We start from the raw sequence: 19,771 nt of genomic DNA on the forward strand, positions 1-19,771 counted from the left end.
AATCACACAACAACACCATGATGGGTAGGTGTTCTTCAAAGTTTGCCCGATTTGCACAGCGTATTTCATGTGCGGCATTATAAATTGTATCTTCAAAGGTAAGGTGTGCAGAACGATAAACAACAAGGATAAGACTGTATATTCTAACAGAGGACTCCACTGACCAAACTCTATCAAGTTTCGCATTAGACTGCGAGCTTCTGCCTCAAAATGCTAAATAAATGCTGTAGCTCCTTTGTCCACTGTAGGTGATGTAGAAACAAGGCAACACATGATGGTCTACATAAAACAAGGCGCTTCATTAAAGTACATGTAATATTCCTACTGTAATTGTTTTTTTGTTTTTGTTTTTTTAAGTTAAATGTGTTAAACTACAGACCAAATTTTAAAAAATACTTACATGTCAACGTGGGACCCTTAAATAGATCTGTGCCAGTCCCACTGCTGGACTAGATGGTGTACATTAAATACAATAGTTTCCTGCACTGACATTTAAAGATGGAATTTACGAGCCTCCTTTGAAAGCAGCATCCCGTTGCAGATTTGCACTAAAGCCGTTATTGTTGAAGTGGACAATTGCCATCGCCAAAATGAGATTCTACTACAACACCAATTGAAAATCCATAGAAATATGCCAATATTGCTGTCAATCCGTATTAAATTGCAGAGTAAATTAAATAAATGACTTGATGGCATAAAAAAAGTCTGGGATAATATGTAGAAAATGACTATAATATTGTCACAATATGCACTGCTAAAAACACAAGAGACATGAATAAAAATAACTTGTCATTTTTATTAACTTTGAAGTTGTACTCAAACGGCATCAAATATACATATATACAACATTCTTTAGAAAGAACAAGTAAAAAGGTCAACAGCAACAGAGTCCTTTGGCACTTAATGTTCCAGTTGTGAGGTGAATGATAAGAGAAAATGGAAACAAAGCCCAGAGATGAATACTTTCTGATTTGCTTTAAAAACTGTTAGGACAAAAGAAGTTTAGTAACTGAAAAACGATCACTGAGGCTGTACTGCTGGGGTCATAATGGAAAAAACTCTAAATAATGTTATTCACCAATCACCAGTAAACAAAGTGAAACAGGTTTCAGCTGTTGAGGATCTGGTGGCGACAGGCAGTACTTCATGCAACAACAGTTGTTACTCTGTTGTCAACATGAGGTCACATCAGGTGTGATCAAATTTAGGTGAACCGTGTCAGTGGTGACACTGTTGCAACCAGATCACCAGTTGTTTTTGGTGGATTCAAGGATCTTCTGACTTTCACTCAGCTGAGTGACTACAAGGCACTGCAGTGACAAGCTTGTGTCATTCGATCTAAAATAGAAAACGGAAAACCAACATGCTATTCAAAGCCCTGGCCCCATTTACGCGCCTTGCAATCCGTTCTCAATCTCAGATCGTCCGTTTTCTGTCAACATCCTTCTCGCAATTAATGCTTTTCAATCAGACTTTTTAAATCTTAAAAAGTTGACTGTATCACCAAGAAAACTATACATAGTTTTGTAAAAGATAAACAAGCTCCACCTAGACAGGTGGTGCTCATCCTTTAATCCTTCAGATGGGGAGAAGGAATGAACTGAGACGGTGAAATAGCAGACCTGGTGTGATAGTAAATAATCTGTGTACATTTACGTTAAACTATAGGGACAGGTTTTGTAGTTATAGAGCGACAACAGGCCAACACCAGTTCCAGTTCGGTGCTTGAACACCAGGGCGGCTACGAAGATGAGCAGACAGAGAAGGATGTAAGGACACACACATACACACATGATTAATTATTTGACCTTAGGTTTGGTGCAAATGTACCGAAATCCTATCGTATTTCTTCCTATGGGAGCAGCAGCACAACCTCAGTGAGTCCAATTATTACAAACTTGATCGAGGCAGATCAAAGGTCACCAGTTGCAGTAATGTGTACGTTTGCTTTTTAAAAAACAAAAAAACAAACATAAAGTTTCTGTGTAAACAAACGCATATAAAAAATCTAGCAGCATTTAGTCCCCACACATCATGTGTTGTGCTCCAAGACTGTGGTTCTTTTTCTTGACGTTTCAGGGGGGGAAACCAGTGTTCAGTCCCACTTATAAAGTTTAAGCATCTTCTCCGTCAATGAAGCCAAGAAGTGCTCTCCATTCACAGAAAACGGAGTGATGTCCAACACTGGGAGGTCAGCTGGAAGCTTCTGAAGTAGAGAACCACTGCCAGCGTCCCACACCTGTGGACAGGGAGGAGAAAGGATGAAGTTTAAAGTATGATATAAAAAGTGAAATAAACTAAAGATAAAAATGAAAGTATAAATGTACAAAACAAGACTTTAAAATAAAAAGTACTCTAATGTGATAAAAACTTGAAACACAAAAACATTCAAAAGCAATACTTAAAGTCAGGTTACACGTGAACCGATTTTCTTGTTTCTTAAAACAAATTGGAGAGAGGACTGACCATGGTAGAGTTGGAGGCTTCATCCCCAGCACAGACCAGCATCCCCCCTCCATCGGGACTTTTGAAGACGGCATTCTTGGTGAGCAGTTTACAGGACGAGCCAGCACTGAACGTCTGCATTGGAGAGCAGGAGCAGCTGGGCAGCTCGCTCGAGTCCTGCTGAGGCGCTCTGTTCAGAGCCATCAGGACACAGCGCAGAGACGGGTTGGAACGTCCTGCAGGAGAAACGAGGCAATCAGAGATGGCAGACTTCACCCCATTCACGCAACAAGCCTCTGGCGGCCTCTGTTGGTCATATTGGCAAGTGCAAGTGTGGAAAAAAGCTGGTGGTGCCCTAAGACTTTTGCACAGTACTGAAAGCAGATTAACTGTAAAATTAATGAGTGCAGTTACTAGATGCATTCCTAACTTGGACTGGGATCTTATTTCAAGGTTTTTCCTTTTTTTTTTTTTTTTTTTATAAATCTGCTGTTCTGCATTAGGAACTGGCAAAATGACACGATTACAATACACAGGATCTGGATCTCACCAGGCCTGTATGTGACCAGACAGTGGCGGCTCTCAGTCTCCACCTGGATGTCGGTACAACCCGCTGCCTCCAGTGGGAGGACATGTGGTCTGTATGTGGCTTCTGTGACCTGCTCCCAGAAACACCCACCCTCCAGAGACCCTGCTATCAGCCCACCACAAGGGAAAGAGCTCGATGCTGCCCGTGGAATGTAGCACAGAGACGCCACAGGACACCTGAAAGAAAAACGTTTTTGAGAAAGTTTTACAATTTACAAGTATCAAAGGATGTACATTCAACTTTTGACAACAGCGGTGGTCCATTATAGTGATATGTTGCCGTTTTTCCACACTCACAACTGAATATCCTCCAAAACATGAACAAAAACACCCTCAAAAAAGTAGTGTTTTAGTATGTGTTAGAGTACGTACCTGGAACGAAGCGGCTCCAGCTCCTGCACATGCGTGCTGGTGTCTCTGGTGTCGTAGATGAGCACCGAGCCGTTGATCAGACCAGCGTAGATGTAGTTGCTGTTGTCCAAACACCAACAGCAGCTCCACACTGGTTTACCTGCATTGTAGGTCTGAACCACTGTGTTGGTCACCAAACTGTAACATAAACAACAACATTATATCTGTGAGGCTCTGTATACAGAGGTGTAAAATGAAAAGCCAGTGAGACTGGTGTTTCCACCATGTTTTAAGAATACCTGGTCAGTTTGATGGTGTGGTCCAGGGCAGCAGACAGCAGCAGACTGTCATTCTGTCTATTGAAAGACAAGCCTCTGATCTGTTTACTGTGGATGGGAACGTATTGACTGGCCTTCATGTTCACCACGCTCACCTTTTTCACCCCACAACCTGAACAGAGGATACAGAAAAGTTTCCTGTTGAGAAGAAGCCTGTTGTTTTTTTTCTATAGAATTTTCTACCATCTATCAAAATATTCAAGCAATGTCCCATGAAAAATGCTGGCAGCTTTTACTGCACACAAGGCAAAGATGGATCACTGATACCATTGGAATTATGTCCCCAAGTTTTATGTTTTGCATTTGCATTTTAAATGACAAAAAAGAGCCTCCCAGAGAGCAAAGGTGGGCCTCTGTGTGTTTTCATGACTGATGAAGACAAAACTTCCACACAGATATGCAATGTACATGGCTGAAATTCTCTTATGAGTCACAGTAGCAAATCAAGAAAAGATTTAACTCAATTAGCCTCAGTTGTCCTGCATGAATATATGAGTTTGTTACAACATTGATCTGTATACAGAGATGATTCCTCCTGGTACAAGTCACATGCAGACAGACCCTCAGAAACCCTATGTAGGTCTGAAGGTGGTGCTGCAGAGAAACTTGTAATGAACCTGGCATGGTTAATGTTCATCCTGTCGTCGGGTTCTCATTAACTTGAATCATGCTTCGCTATATCGATTTGCGCTAACATCTTTCAAACAGTGGAGAAAGTAGACTCACCAGGCACCAGTGTGGGTTGAGGAGAAGGCTGCGAGGCCAGCAGGCAACTCAGAGGTTCACAGTACGACAAGACCCTGCAGCCTCCAGCCTGAGACACTAAAACTGCCTTGGAGAAGCTGTATTGAGCCACTCTGGAGCCGTCCCCTCTGTGTGCGAGGCCAAGGACTGTGACCGACCCCAAAGAAGAGGTAGAGGGGATTGAATTTCTACCAGCCTGGGCCATCAGAGACCTCAGCTCCTACAAAACCAGGGATAGAAGAAGGAGGGAGGAATTTAACCTGGAGGACATCAGAAAATGTATCTCCACACAAATCTAAATTTGCAATAGAAACAAAAAATAATGATTAAAATGTATATATGCAGTAGTAATAATTAGGGACGCAGAAATGACAAGATGATAATCATGATACGAGTAATTCTAAAAATGTAATTCATATCAAATATCAAAGTTTTATGAAAAAGTAGGTACCTGCAGCTCTTGCTCTACTTGTCCATATTTGTTGGTGATGACCTGTAGTTTGAGTTTGTACTGAGCTGATTCCAGTTCAGCCTTCCTCCTCAGGGACTGCTCCTGCTCCAGAGACCTGCACACACAGAGTGAAAAAATGGCAGGTTGCAGTGATGTTAACCTGCAGGTCAACCTCATATGCGTCATATCCGATGTCATGTGAGGTAGACCAAAAAAAACAAAAAACTGCTGCTCAAACAATACACCAAACATTTGACACTGGGCACTCCCAATTGTATCCACAGGTCTACCTCACATGTGATACGAGGATGAAATGACAAGTTTATAGCCATTTTTCATTATTAGAAACGGTCATAAGTTCAGTGCATGTTGAGAGGGAGGCTGTTGCAATCTGATGAGAGGGGAGAACAAATTAGGAGTCAATACCTTTCTAATTTTGGTTTAAATACAGCCTCTGGAAAGAAGCCGTTGTTGAACCTTGTTCTGGCCTTGATGCCCCTTCAGCCTCCTGCCCGAGACGGGGGGGGGGGGTTATTCTGACTGTTTTAACAGTGATACTCTCAATAGAGCTACAGTAGTTGATGTCATGCAGTCCCACCATGCAAAAGTCAGAATCAAAAACAAAGCTATTTTGGCAGGAAAACTGCCAAAACCTTCAAGTACAATATTACTAAATCTCATGATCCCAAGAGACAGCAGAGGTGGATTGCTGCCATAAAACACCTTCAAAGTCAGCATAGAAGGCAGAGGGAAGGAAATCCACGGGTAATGGATTTTGATTGTGTAAGTCACTTCATACCGAGTACAGAATTCAACATTTTGTCGCTTTAATGTTACTAAACATGCTTTTATCAACATATCTAAGCATTCTCCAAAGTAACATAATTTCCATAGGTGTGAAAATCACTGCTGGGCATTATAAGGGTTTCATGCAGCAGTCTGTCGTTAAAAGATACTGCTTGATCGGTGTGGATTTAAAGTGAACAATGAACTCTGTTGGCCTGAAACCAACATTGGGACTGTTCATTTTTGCAGAAGCTATTCGTGCCAACATTTAAACAAAAGAGAGTCACATGACGTCCAGAGCTCTATACAAGTTAGTTCATCACACTAACCTGCTGCTCTGCTGTTCTAACAAAGAAACACAGAAAAAGTCACTCACTTCTTCAAGCCCTCTTGCTCGGAGTTGTCCAGCGCTCTAAGCTTGGGGGCATACAGCAACACAATGTCTGTACGCTTCGCTTTCTTGTTACACTAAAGAGAAATATCAGGGACAATCAGTGGCTCAATAAACACAAAACCATCCAGACAATATGACAACAATGGTTCTGTCAAAAAAAATCCTTTCACCTAGTTCACAATTATAGCTTCAACGAGGTACTTTCGATGAGACACCAACCTGTGGACATTTAGCAGCAGAGCCCTGACCTTTCAACCAGCGTTGAATGCAGGTGAAGCCGAAAAGGTGTCCACAACGCAGAGCAGACAGCCTGTGTTCACCTGCTGTCGTCCATGCCTCAAAGCAGATGGTGCACGAGTCACCTTCACCGTCCTCACTGAGAGGCGACTGTACGGAGGATGAGGCTCCAGGGACCAACTGCAGATAGAGATGACAATTAAAGTCATGTCTTTGCTTAAGGACCCAGGGTGTTTGGAATTAAAAACTGGACAATTGGTGAACAGATCTGGAGTGTACCTTGTTGCCTTGATGCTGAGCTTCAGTCTCATTGTCTGCAACTGAGCTGGAGCCTGAACACAGAGCAGATACAAACTAGATCCAGAGTACTACAGTAAAGCATAAAGAGTGCATATGTCGAGCAGGAGATCCATTTATAAAATCCATGCACAACAGTGGTATGTTGACAACAAGTGACATTTTGCTCAGACTCACGGAGTGATCCAGGATCCTGAGGTTGTGGAGGAAGGGGGGCGTTGAGGTGAGGACCTGCAGGTAGGACAGGGTGAGCAGGCAACACAGCGGCAGATGTGCCTTGCCCACCAGCCTCGTCCCTTGCTCGGTCCTCTTCGTCCGATTCGCTGACCTCTGTGGTGCTGCCGGACTCTGGCTCGGCCACACTGGCAGCCGGGGCCCGGAGAAGGAAGTCTGGGAAGCCTCTGGAGGGCGCTGCAGTCTGGCTGGGGTAGTGCACCCTGAGGCCCTGTCTGAAGCACCACACAATGAAATGTAAAGATGGGCAACAAATTAAAAGGAAAATCATGGTGCCAAAACTTCAATGCACCCTGGATTCTTCAAATCTCTGGCCTCTGGACATATATCACCTAATGTCTAACATCTTTACATCAGATTCTAATTGACAAGTTTAATTTTCCTCTCCACCACAACCTGCAGGGAATATGTGGCTTTCATTTGCAAGTTCATAAGCCAAGCCAAATTTGTGGATTACTTGGTTACCTGAGTCTCCTCCTCATGGGCGTCCCCTGAGCCGCTGATGGCGCTGTTGCGGTCCTACCCACTGCCCTCTGACTAAACGCCCAAGTTGCAGGAAGCCGAGGAGGAGCTCGTGCTGCCCCATGTCCACCATTGTTGACATCATCTTCATCGTCATCCACCTCGGTGCTGCTGCCGGAGTCTATAGAGATGTGCTGTGCGTTGGTGTCGTCAGCCTGGGCTGCAAGAGCAGCCTGTGGCTGAATGTTGGCTCCTCCATGAATCTCTACAGAGATGGAGTCCACCTCCATGGCCTCCATCTGTGGATACAGCACAGGTTAGATGGTTTGTCATTTTCTGACATTACAATCCCATCTGGAAGATAATGGACACACACTTCTACTACAACTACATACTTTTAGTTGCTTTTTAGTTTCTTGAACTTCACTTTCTTAAACATGACATTGAACATCTTCACTTCAGTTCTTTGTATCTTCTAAAAGATAATCATTACTTGCACCAATCTAGTCGTCACCTCTTCTTCTTAATCTTGTACTGTTTGATCCTGGTCAAAATCTGAGCTCCTTAGTGACAGCTTGGGCAGAAGTCACTTGGCCTAAGAAGAGGGAGTTTACAGCGTGATAATGGCAGCAAAATCTGCATTAAGAAATGTTCCATCAACGTTCAATACATAGGCTCGATGCACTTTGTTCTCCATGTTGTGAATAAATAGAGAAATACTGCACTTTTGACAGTTCACTGACACTTTGTCTTTGTCAGTTAGACAGATGTCATGTGTTGCAATATATTGATTATCACAGAATCACTACTGATGCCAATAATACAGTTACTGCCTTCAGAAACCCTTTGCACAACAATGCTTGAATTGCAGAATACAATTATTTTAAGTCACAATATTTTTTCACCTTAATTGCAAAAAATGAATTAATGTTTTAGATTATAGGCCTTAAATGGACTGAGCTACCAGTCTATCTTGATTTGGCATCAATAGACTTAATACAATGAGAACAAATACACATTGATAATGTCACTGGATATTTGCTAAAGCTTCAAGATACAGAGGAAAGAGATGACTTAATGTTACTACTGATGTTACCAAGCAGATATTAGAAAATCGTACATTGTCTCATCCTGACTGATTTACCGTTTACGTGCGGTGGCGAATTGCTAATAGCGGCGGAAGCAAGGTGCTGCGTTCCCCGGCTAAACACAGTACTACAGCCCGAGGTCAGTGAGGCCTCCAGTCAATAAAAGCTACCACAGGGTATTTACATTTAGTGAAAAGGAAGGGCATCTTAGTTATAGATGTTACATATCAGCAGCACGAATGCAACGTTGCAGGAGGACAGAAAAACATTCGCTGCAATTCAATTATCTGGGTTTTATGTCCAAGTAACAACCGGATGTTGAGCTAAACTTAGCATTAGCATCTGTGATGTTATGTGAAGCTGACAACCATGAAACCAAAGCCCGACTGACATCACACGTGTGTATGAGTAAACACACAACCGCTGTTGTTATTGTCTGTGGGTTGTCATTACATATACGATTTTTGTTTAAACGAGTTAGCAAAACCGAGTTAGCTATGCTCAAGCAGGGGCGGTCAGGTAGAACCAACACACAAACACCGACCTGTGTGGAGGTGGCGGTGTAACAGCCGCTGGTTATGATCTAAAACACCACGACAGGCGACGACATGACTCCGCGGCAGAGAGGCACAGCAACGTGGTCTGACTGTGCTTCACTTACACGCAGGGGGTGTTTTATTCAAGTCAGGACCACGGCCACAGGGCTCGAATCTCCCCGCGCCAGTCCAGTCAGCCCGCCCCATCCTGCCGTGACGTCACCGCCGAAGATCGTTTGTTGCGAAGATGAAAGACACGCTTACTGTTTCTCAAGCTGTAGTCAGGTGAACGTAGTCTACCTGTATGGATGCTGGAGTGCTCATATACAGGAAGAATAGATGCAGACTGAATTTTTGAAACAGAAATAGAAATAATTCATTATAGCTTGATATCATCTGGGGGGTGGCGGGGGGCACATGAAATAAATCGGATAGTCGCATGTGGCCTTTGGGCCACGAGTTTGAGACCACAGAATTCATTTAAAGCAGGGTGTCTCAAAGTTTTGATACCTGAGGGCCAATTTAGGAACCCAACATTGGACTGAGGGCCGCCAAAGGAAAAAAAAAAGAGGAAAAAAAACAGAAAGAAATCCCATATGTAATACATTTTAATGACCAGGTTGCAGTTCTACAGTTTACACTTATTGGTCTGTATCCAGTAATGTCCAATAAACATTTAACAAGCTTAGCAGCTCCTGGATTAAAACTATCAACTGTAATTCATTGCGGGCCACCAAAAATGTTTCTGCGGGCCGCCATTGGCCCATGGGCCGCACTTTGATAACCAATGATTTAAAGGCCCTGCAGCGTGCAAAGTTGTCCTCTTGAGTGGTAAAAACTTGAGGAAGTGCCTTACTGGCTGCCATTCATGTGTGGCCTCTAAAACTAAATATAAAATTTACAAAAAAAAATGAGGATGCCCTTGCAACTTAATTTCCTTTGGGTTCCTTTCAAATCAAGAATTTTTTTTAATTCAGTGCTGTAGAGAAAATACCAATCTCATAGAAAGTGATGCTGTGCTGTAGAGCAGTGTGAAAACGTAACATACAGTAGGTGCCCTTATGGTGAATGGTTTGTATTGATACTGCACGTTTCTGGTCTTGATGACCACTCAAAGCTGCTTTGCCATTCACCATTCACTCACGCTTTCATTCATTTCCTATCACTCATCTTTCATACCCATTCACACACTCCAGTCACAGTCGTCAGAAGCAACGTGGGGTTAGGTGTCTTTCCTTTTGCTTTTTAAATACTTTTATTGAAGCTCAAACAATAACAATTACAGGAAATATATTACATCTCTACTTCACGTGAATATAAACGAGCGGAGATGCAAAAACAGTAAACAAAAACAAAACCGTGTGTCTTTCCCACATATTTTAAAGTGACAACAGCAGTTCACTACGACAGGTTTATCTCATGTGAGATAAACACAGGGTTAGAGAGCATGTAGCAAACACAGTCCCAAGCTTTAAAAGGCAGTATGTCTGGATTTACAGCAAATGGCAAAACCTGAATTGAAATGGTATAGCACCCAGAAAAAAAACAACATACATAAATGAATTTTTTTTTTCTAATTTAACTTACATTTAATAGATGAAGGGTTGTGGCAGAGTATAGGACTATTTCTTTTTAAATCACATTTTATGGATCGATTTATATTAGCCACTGTGATACAGATGAACTTTTAGTAGTAGTTTGTAAACATTCTTGTCGTTAGTGAAACTTTTTTGTCTCTGATGAGGAGCCAGGAGAAGGAAGAGTGTTACTGCTCCTCTAACTGTGTCACCACACTGCGCAGTTTGTCCAGCAGCACTGGAGAAGAGAAAAATATGATTATTATTGTTATAAAATAATCAAAATCATCCACTAAACTTTTTCTTTCCTTCTTTCTTTCTTTCTTTTCATATTAATTTTGTATATATTTTTTATTTCTAAGGTTTTTTTGTATATGTATGTGTGTTTATATGTATCTATATGAATATATATATGTGTATAGATGTGTGTGTGTGTGTATGTATGTATATATATGTATAGATTTTATTTTATTTATTATTATTTTAAATTATTATTATTATTGTTTTATTTTATTTTTATTTTTGGGGTAAAGACAGTCATGAGCTACCTGCAATTATTTTTGGTTTGTTTTCCTTCCTGTTTTGATATTTTTGTGAATATAGAGAGCACTTGTATGTTGGTTATGTTCAATTTTGATAAAAATCAATAAAATCTATTTAAAAAAATAATAATAATAATAATCATCCACAAAAAACTACAGATATAAAGATGACAGCAACTTGTTTACCTCCTGACGATGGTCTCTGGAAGCTGTCAAAGCTCCGACAGGCACAGATCAGTTGGGCCAGTGACTCAGGACAGTCATCAGGAAGCATTTCTTGACATTTGTCTTTGCACACTTTCTGATATATTTCCTTATCTGAAAACCCTGAAACAAGCAAGGACACAAGTGTGAAACCCGGGTGAATGAGGAATTACTTTTTCACTGATTTAGCACAAACTGTTCCAGTAATTATTGCGTCATGAGGGAGGAGTACAGCAGTAAAGGAAACGTCAAGGTTTATTCTACATGTATTAATGATGCATTAACAATTTAGCATCTGTAGAAGGCTTATTTTTCTTTTTAAACTAAGTCATTAAATTGACAGCTATGTTAATAAATCATTGATTATAGGTCATACGCAGACTTATTCTCGCATAATAATAACGGTTTAACTGCCTGCAAAAACATAATACTAACAGGCGACACCTACTGTGACCAGCATACTGGAAATAGTCATTTAAGTCAAATCATTTTTAGCAGCTGACTGTCAGGACCAAAAGAAGTCAATCTCTGAGATTATATACAGTATGTACCTTATATATAAACCCTGTATATAAATACACACCATTTACCACGATTAATGGCCACTCGTCACATTCTCACCTTCAAAAGGTATCTTACGAGTTGCAATTTCCCACAGGACGATACCGAAGCTGAAAGACAACATTTGTTTATGAATTCAGTTGTTTGTCCACGGTTCGTGTGACGTAATGTAGCTGTAGCGGTTGATTTCCCAGCTCTTATCTGACCTGTACATCTCACACTCTTTGCTGTAGACGTGGTTGATGTCACTGAGCATCTGTGGAGAGGAGTAGCACAAGGACCTGATCTCTCTGTCTTTTTCCTTTATGGACTTCTTCAGTGACGTCTCTGTTTTGGCCAGTTCAAAACCTCCCAGCTGCAAAAAAAAAGAAAATAATTAAAAACACACCGCTGCTTCAGCCTCAGAGAGCACAATTCAACGGGATGAAAGCGTCCCAGCATGCCCGGATTTTAGCACCTTTACTCTGTAGCCTTCAGCGACCAGAAACTTGCTGCTGTTGATGCATCCATGAACTTTACTTTTGGCTTCAGTATGGTGCAGTCTAGGGTTGGAGCAGGAGAAAGTTACATTTTGTCACTTGCAAGAGTAAAGAGGTCCACCTCTTTTCTCTGTTAAATCAGATATTTGGGAGAATCAAATGTTTTACACTCACCGGTAGAGTCCTTGTGCTGCGTCGAAACACATACGAGCTTTCCTGGTCCATGACAGTTTGGAGGGAGATTCCAGAACCTGTCGGAGACTTCCCTTCTCGCAGTACTCCATGATGATGAGGAACTGAGGACTGGGCCCTACAGTACAACACAGACACATATGAAAGCTACGATGTGGATGCGTCCACTGTGATTTAAACATCCTGACTGCTGCTCACCGTCCTCATCCTGGACACAGATGCCAAACATTCGCAGGATGTTGGGCGACTCAAAACGTCTCATGGTTTCAACTTCCTTATTGAAGACAGACCGCACCTCCCTACATGATGGGGAGAACAATGATGTGAATGAATGAATGAATGAATGAATGAATGAGTGAATACAGTGGACTATTATGTAAGAGTATTAGGGCTACATACATACATACACCAAGAAAGAAAGAAAAAATAAATAAAATAGCATGAATTCTGAGACTTAAGTCATAATTTGAAGAAAACTGTCAGAATTCTGAGATTAAAGAAAAAAGTCAGAATTTGGAGAGAACTGTCGGAACTCTGAGATTAAAGAAAAGGTCATAATTCTGAGATTAATGAAAAAGTAGAATTCTGAGATTAAAGTCAGAATTCTGAGATTAAAGTCAGAATTCTGAGATTAAAGTCAGAATTCTGAGATTAAAGAAAAAGTCAACATTTTGAGATTAATGAAAGAGAATTCTGAGATTAAAGTCAAAATTATGACATAATAAAAAAGTCAGAATTCTCAGATTAAAGTCAAAATTCTGAGATTAAAGTAAAAGTCAGAATTCTGATACTAAAGTCAGAATTCTGAGATTAAAGTCATAATTCAGAAATGAATGTCAAAATTCTGAGATAAATAGTAAAAAAAAAAGTAGAATTCTGAGATTAAAGGCAAAATTATGACATAATAAAAAAGTCAGAATTCTCAGATTAAAGTCAAAATTCTGAGATTAAAGTAAAAGTCAGAATTCTGATACTAAAGTCAGAATTCTGAGATTAAAGTCATAATTCAGAAATGAATGTCAAAATTCTGAGATAAATAGTAAAAAAAAAAGTAGAATTCTGAGATTAAAGGCAAAATTCTGAGAAAAGGGTAGAATTCTAACTTTTATCTCAGAATTCTGACTTTTTGTATAATCTTAGAATTGTGACCTCTTCTTTAATCTCAGAATTCTGTTCAAATGTTGCTGGGTTTTTTTACATGTGACCCTAAACTATTGAGCAAACATGAAGACAGAGATCAAAGTGACTCATAACAAGGACCGATTTTATCACCAGTTCTATCATTAACTAATAAAATAAGTGATATTAAAATCATGTTAGAGATTAACAGCTGATCGGTTAATCTCAAACTAGTAATTTGTGAATTTTAAACACAATTTTCTTCCAAATTATCATACGTCACGTTTTCACTGCAAAGTAACAGGAGGATTTTTAAGCACAGAACTGAACTTTCAGGGAACCAAAAGACATGAAAAGTCGACTCCAGTCCAGCAGGTGGTGGTAAAGTAAAAGATTATACAACCACAGCAACAGTGAGTCATTCTATTGCTGTCAATGTGACTGGAAACTTGGCAATAGTCATTTACAGAACAGAGCATTCTCTTGATCTTACAGTGATCACAGTGACATATTTAAATCAATTTAGTCCTGTTTTAAGGATCAGTTCAGATGATTCAAATAAACCATCAGAGAAACAATGATCTTCCTGTGTTTTGATTCATATCCTTTTTCAGTAGGGCACAGACCTTGGGCTGGGGTTCACAGGGTCCATGTATCTCTTGATGACCACTGCGAATCCACGATACTCTCCTTTGTAGACCTCAGAGGTCGATGTTATCATGAAGGGCTTTTTGGGATGCTCGTACTTCAGCTCATCTGGCCTGATCATTCGGATGTCCTCGTCAGTGACGCGAGGCTTATTCACTGTAAAAAAAAAATAAAAACACACAGATGGTATTTCTCAAAATGTCCATTATAAGTTGCGATTACTATTTTCACTTCACCCCACGGATTGGGAGTGAAGTGTTGTTTTTAGTGGTTCTGTGTGTCTGTTTGTTTGTGTTTCCACACTTGCACTTGCCAATATGACCAACAGAGGCTTTTTGCGTGAATGGGGTGACGTCTGCCATCTCTGATTGCCTTGTTTTATATTTTGGTTTCACAGAGCAGCAAGATCCTTAATTTAGAGTGGAGCTTGTGAAGGAAACAAATCAAATCTGCAGCATGGTGGCTTAGTGGTTAGCACTGTGGTCTTACAGCGATAAGGTGCTGGGTTCCCTGTCTGGGATCTTTCTGTGTGGAGCTTCCTGTGTCAGTTTCCTCTGGGCTCTCCGGTTTCCTCCCACCATCAAAACATGACTGTTAGTCACATTTGGTTCACTGTGGCGACACGCCCAGCCTCAGAATGAATCTGATAAAGCATCCGTCTGAACTCACATCTTTGTTGTGCAATGTTGGTTGTATAATGGCAATAAAACTCATTTTACTTTCACTTTGCCTTTCCTCTGTTGATCCAGTGCAATGTCTCATATATTCCATCCTCACAATTATTATTATGCTCAAGCTGTATATAATCATGTAACTGATTATACTGTATATATTATTCTATTATTTTTTTAATCATCTTAATATTCTTTATAGTATATTCCTAGATTGAAATGCGCGTTTATTATTTATTGCCTGATTATCTTTGCTGCTGTAACACTGTAAAATCACACCCCACTGTAAGACTAATAAAGGACTATTTTATCTTATCTGACCGATAAACATTGATCTGCGACACAAAGGCACCTCTCATATTGTTTATGAATTATTGTATTACAATGTTGGATTACTGCTGCGTTAGCAAGAATTGAACTGTTGTTACACTCTTAGAAATAAAAGTGCTAAGTAGAACCATATAAGGTTCTTAGGCCTGTCCTCGTTGGAGAAACATTTCCACCAAGAACCCTTTATTCAGGAAAGGGGTTTTAAAGGGTTCTCTGGATCATAATGGTGCTTACTCTAACCATTAGTACCAAGAACCCTTGAAAAATCCTTCAGGAAAGGGTTTTTCAGAAGCAAATGGTTCCAGGTAGAACCTCAGCCCTTGTAGAAGAACCCTTTTGGAACCCTTATTTCTAAGAGTGTACTGTTACTGATCTTCCCAGATCATCGCACAGGGGAGATGGGATAGATCAACCCGGCTCAGCATCCTGACCCGGTGAAAATAAATAAATAAATTATGATGATGGTGACAATGATGAACTGGAGCTGCTCTATAACAAGTCAGTGTGGAAAAACGGATCTATTGACAGCCTCATCTACAGCCTGACTGGTATTGGATTTTCGGAAGGGGGGGGGGGGGGCAGTGCTGATTGGAAACACGAAATAAATCTTGACTCTCTGGTGCACTCACACATCTCCACGACCATTTCCACGTTGACTTTGACATTTTCAAATTCTCTACGCATGGCGTCCATTTTCTCCTGCTGGGTCTTCATGAATTCCAGGAGCACTGAGGATCAGATACACACAGATGACACAAAAACAAGCAAAACTAAAGGTTATTGTGTACGTAGATAATAAATGGATTTATATATATATATATATGTATATATATATTATATTTTAGCTCAACAAAAAAAATGATTCCCTCACATTTCTCCAGCTCTGCATCGTCCTCCTTCCCGTCATCCTCATCCTCTTTGGCTCTGGAGCTGAGTTCAAACACCTGGTACAGCATGTTCCCGTGCTCCACCTGCAGAGCTCCAGACAGCACCTGGAACGCATCGTTGAGGCGCTCGTTCACGCTGTTGAACTCGTCTCCGTGGCTGCTGGACTTCAGGATTCGTTCCACCCAGTTGGCTGAGGTGTACTTCTTGATGAGGTGCTGTGCTGATTTCAGGGTGATGGAGAGTTCTTTGAGGTATTTTTCAACAACGGCGGAGTCTTGGATTGTACCCCTCTCTTTGATGGATCTCACCAGACCCTCCAGAGCTCTGACTCGCCCACACACACGCCGGGAGCGTTTCTTATTGGCCTTTACATTTTCAACCAGGGTGTAGATTTGTGAGGCAATGGACAGGATGGGTTCTATACAATCCATTATCTGCTGGAGAGACAGGGAGGAACATTTACTTGCAATGATGAAAGCAAACCCTAACCCTAGTGACCAAAGTTGTCCTGTGGGAGCCATGAATGTCAACAATCAATAAGAATTCATAGAATAATGATTGAAATACTTATATACTATATTATGCTAAATTATTTCATATCCTACATGTGAGATTCCAAATGCTGTAAAATAAGAATCTAATATTAGTTCATTCAAGCTCTGTAAACTCTGTAAAATGTGACCGTGTCTTTACATTCATGTGAGCAACACCCCCTCTTCCACAGAGCCAGAAGAGTCACTACTCAGTCATAGAATTCATGTTGGAACAAGCAGTAAGGTGATAATCACAGTCTTTTCCCTCCAGGGAGAAGCGTACAATACAAGTCCTCATCAGGTTTAACACAGTTCCTCTTTACCGAGAAACTGACAAATGACAGAATGCAGGAACTATGAAATCAAACGTGTTCTGCTCTGAATGTAAACAAGCTGAATCTCAGAGTCAACAACCTCACACCAAAAAAACAGAAAGATCATTTACCTTGTGAGTGGTTGTCAACAGAAGTCCTCGGTGTCAGGTATCTGTGCTGAAAATGAAACTGCCTTCTGTCGGCTTTAAGTCGTCCCTCAGTTGCTCACGACTTCCTGTTCCTCTCTTCCTGCTCCCTCCCCACCCACAGGGTTTTTGCTGATGTTCATCTTCGCTGACACACTCAGGATTTATTTACCTTACCCTTGAATCAGAGGCAACGCTCGCTGCATATTGATGAAGGTGCTGAGGAGATGAGGCCTGGATCTCACACTCAGGGTTGTGGGTGTATTAGTACGGATGATCCGTACAATTATAAGATGGTTTCACCTGCTGTGCAATCAGAATCAGAATACTTGATTAATCCAAGAGGGAATTATGTGACCACACTCTTAATCTGAGATATACAGTTACAAGAAAGAAATAACCAAATAGTATAAGAAATATAGAGGTTATTATATATAAAAAGTAAGTAAATTAAGCAAATCATCTTCTTATTGTTAGAACATTCATTGCCAACTATTGTGATCATCATATTATTTGTCTTTTTTCTTCTAAAGATGACAAAAAGGACCATTTCTGTCCTGTAACACCTAATATTATTATTAATCACATTCAGTATACTAGTGCTGGTCCCAATGGAATGGGAGGGTTGTATCAGGAAGAGAAACAGAATACATGAACTTTGTATAGTTATATATATATATTTATTGTTATAATGGAACAATAAACCTTTATGCTCTATTTGCCCCAGAATCAGAGTTTGACCCAGCAGCAGACCAAAGCGAAATACTGTATTCTACAGTGAAATGTCCCTCAGAAATGCTTCCATGTACCTCATCAGCTCCTTGGCAGAAAGCAGTGTGAACCAGAGTTCATGTTTTCTTGTACAAAAGCTGACAACACTGCACCTTGGTTTATTGATGTGAATAAAGTAATAAACCAATGAATCAATAAACATATTATTTATTCCACTGTCTGTTCCAATTTTATGTGGCCCGCGAGTGATAAATTGGTCTAAAATCTGTGTTAAAATAGGTCTATGCTGCTTTAAGGCGTGCGTTGACCATAAACTACATTTACTACAATGCATGACAATGCATTACCCGCAAAGTGACGGCATTCCTGCCACTAGATCGCTGTGTATCGTTGTATATGCATTATGCGACGAGTGAAATTGAGATTGAGACTGTGATCGCAGCAGAATGTGTTCACAAAAGCCACAACCAAAAACGATGCTGCAGTGAAAGCTCGCTTTATTGTAGCCGAAGAAATCACCCGTGCTTCAAAGTCTTTTTCTGAGGGTGCGTTTTTGAAGCAGTGCATGCTGGAGGTGTGTGAGCAGGTCTGCCCCGACCAGATACAGACTTTTAAAACTGTTAGTTTGTCAAGAAACACCATCGCACGCAGACCCAGTTACGTCTATATTGAGTCTAATCTAATCTGTGTGCCCAGAGAGCGAAGGGCTAATAAATTGGCAAACGATAATTTATCACTGAGCTGGATTATAAGATAAGAAAACATTTATTTTACTCACACTCACACTTGGATCCACACAGACAGCTTGTGGCAGCTTTCACTTCACAGTAAGTTATAATTTCTATTTCTTATTTATTTACTTAAACAATCAGAATGATGTTTGGTCTCAAGTTGGTATTAGAATGTTACTCTAACTCATGTGGTAACAAACTAGAAATACTAAACTGGATTCATATGTACACATTAATGCTTGATTGCACATCCGATCCATGTCTGCCATTGTTTGGAGAACGACCCTGTGGGAGATCTCCATTATTTATTGGCTATCGCTGGAGCCGAAGTTTGGAGAGTCGAACATTTCCCAACTGCAGAACGCAAAAAAAGCAAAGACGCGGCTCCGTTCAAAGTGAATGAGAAGTGTCCAGTGTCACAGAACAGTAAAAGCTCAGAACATACACTGCCTCATTTACGCTTATTTATGTCTATTTATGTCTTCCTTTGGTTTCAACTAATTGCCCGCTTGTCTCACCAGCTGATCATGGAGGTCATTACACTCGTACGGGGCGTCTGCAATATGGTTAGCAGCATGAAGAACAACAATCAGGAGTTTCCGATCCTTATGAAGAAACTGAAACACCTGGAGAAACTGGTGCTTTTCCTCCAAAACAAGACGCCTGACCAAGTCTCTGAGGACGTCAAAGAAGCTTTGGACAAACTCAACAAGACTGTGATATCAGTCACTGAGCCCATGACAAAATACGAAGAGTCATTCATGGGGAAGCAAATTGTGAAAGCCAATGATTATAAGGCAGAGTTTGAAACCCTCAACAAGAGTCTCAACGAAGCTTTTGTGACTCTATCTGGTGCTCTGCATGTTCACCAGGAGGAGAAGCTGAAGGAGCAGGGAGATAGACTGCAAAGAGTGGAATCAGTCTGCTACTGTATTCTTTTTTCTTTATTTATTCTATTAATGACCACATTGCCACTCTGGTGGAATTTGTTTCTGGCATTCTTGATCATTGGTTTCTTTTGCTTTCTTCTTCTATGACATCATTTTATGGAGAAAATAACTGATCGATTCCATCTATCCACTAATGCTTTATCCTCCACGTGAAGGTTGCGGGGGGACACTGTGCCAATCTCAGCTGACATGGGGTGATAGGC

The 19,771-nt window shown here is 40.7% G+C and overlaps 2 protein-coding genes across 2 annotated transcripts; both read right to left on the reverse strand.

The window, feature by feature from the left end:
* Nucleotides 1-2,095: 2,095 nt before the first annotated feature.
* Nucleotides 2,096-7,626, reverse strand: rfwd3 (ring finger and WD repeat domain 3; the record flags this gene model as incomplete). Its single annotated transcript, XM_083893853.1, has 12 exons — nucleotides 2,096-2,239; nucleotides 2,467-2,681; nucleotides 2,996-3,210; nucleotides 3,406-3,582; nucleotides 3,684-3,834; nucleotides 4,449-4,686; nucleotides 4,918-5,032; nucleotides 6,080-6,171; nucleotides 6,317-6,514; nucleotides 6,614-6,666; nucleotides 6,809-7,080; nucleotides 7,331-7,626. 12 exons carry the CDS (start codon nucleotides 7,624-7,626, stop codon nucleotides 2,096-2,098), a joined length of 2,166 nt encoding a protein of 721 aa, XP_083749979.1.
* Nucleotides 7,627-10,716: 3,090 nt separating this feature from the next.
* On the reverse strand, nucleotides 10,717-16,593 carry LOC310930962 (mixed lineage kinase domain-like protein; the record flags this gene model as incomplete). The annotated part of the gene is made up of 10 exons (XM_083894031.1): nucleotides 10,717-10,766; nucleotides 11,257-11,397; nucleotides 11,896-11,945; nucleotides 12,042-12,190; nucleotides 12,293-12,377; nucleotides 12,489-12,624; nucleotides 12,705-12,805; nucleotides 14,252-14,429; nucleotides 15,904-16,002; nucleotides 16,146-16,593. 10 exons carry the CDS (start codon nucleotides 16,591-16,593, stop codon nucleotides 10,717-10,719), a joined length of 1,437 nt encoding a protein of 478 aa, XP_083750157.1.
* Nucleotides 16,594-19,771: the final 3,178 nt, after the last annotated feature.

This window comes from Microchirus variegatus, assembly GCF_963457635.1.
Source record: "Microchirus variegatus genome assembly, chromosome: 8".
Classification (NCBI taxonomy): Eukaryota; Metazoa; Chordata; class Actinopteri; order Pleuronectiformes; family Soleidae; genus Microchirus; species Microchirus variegatus.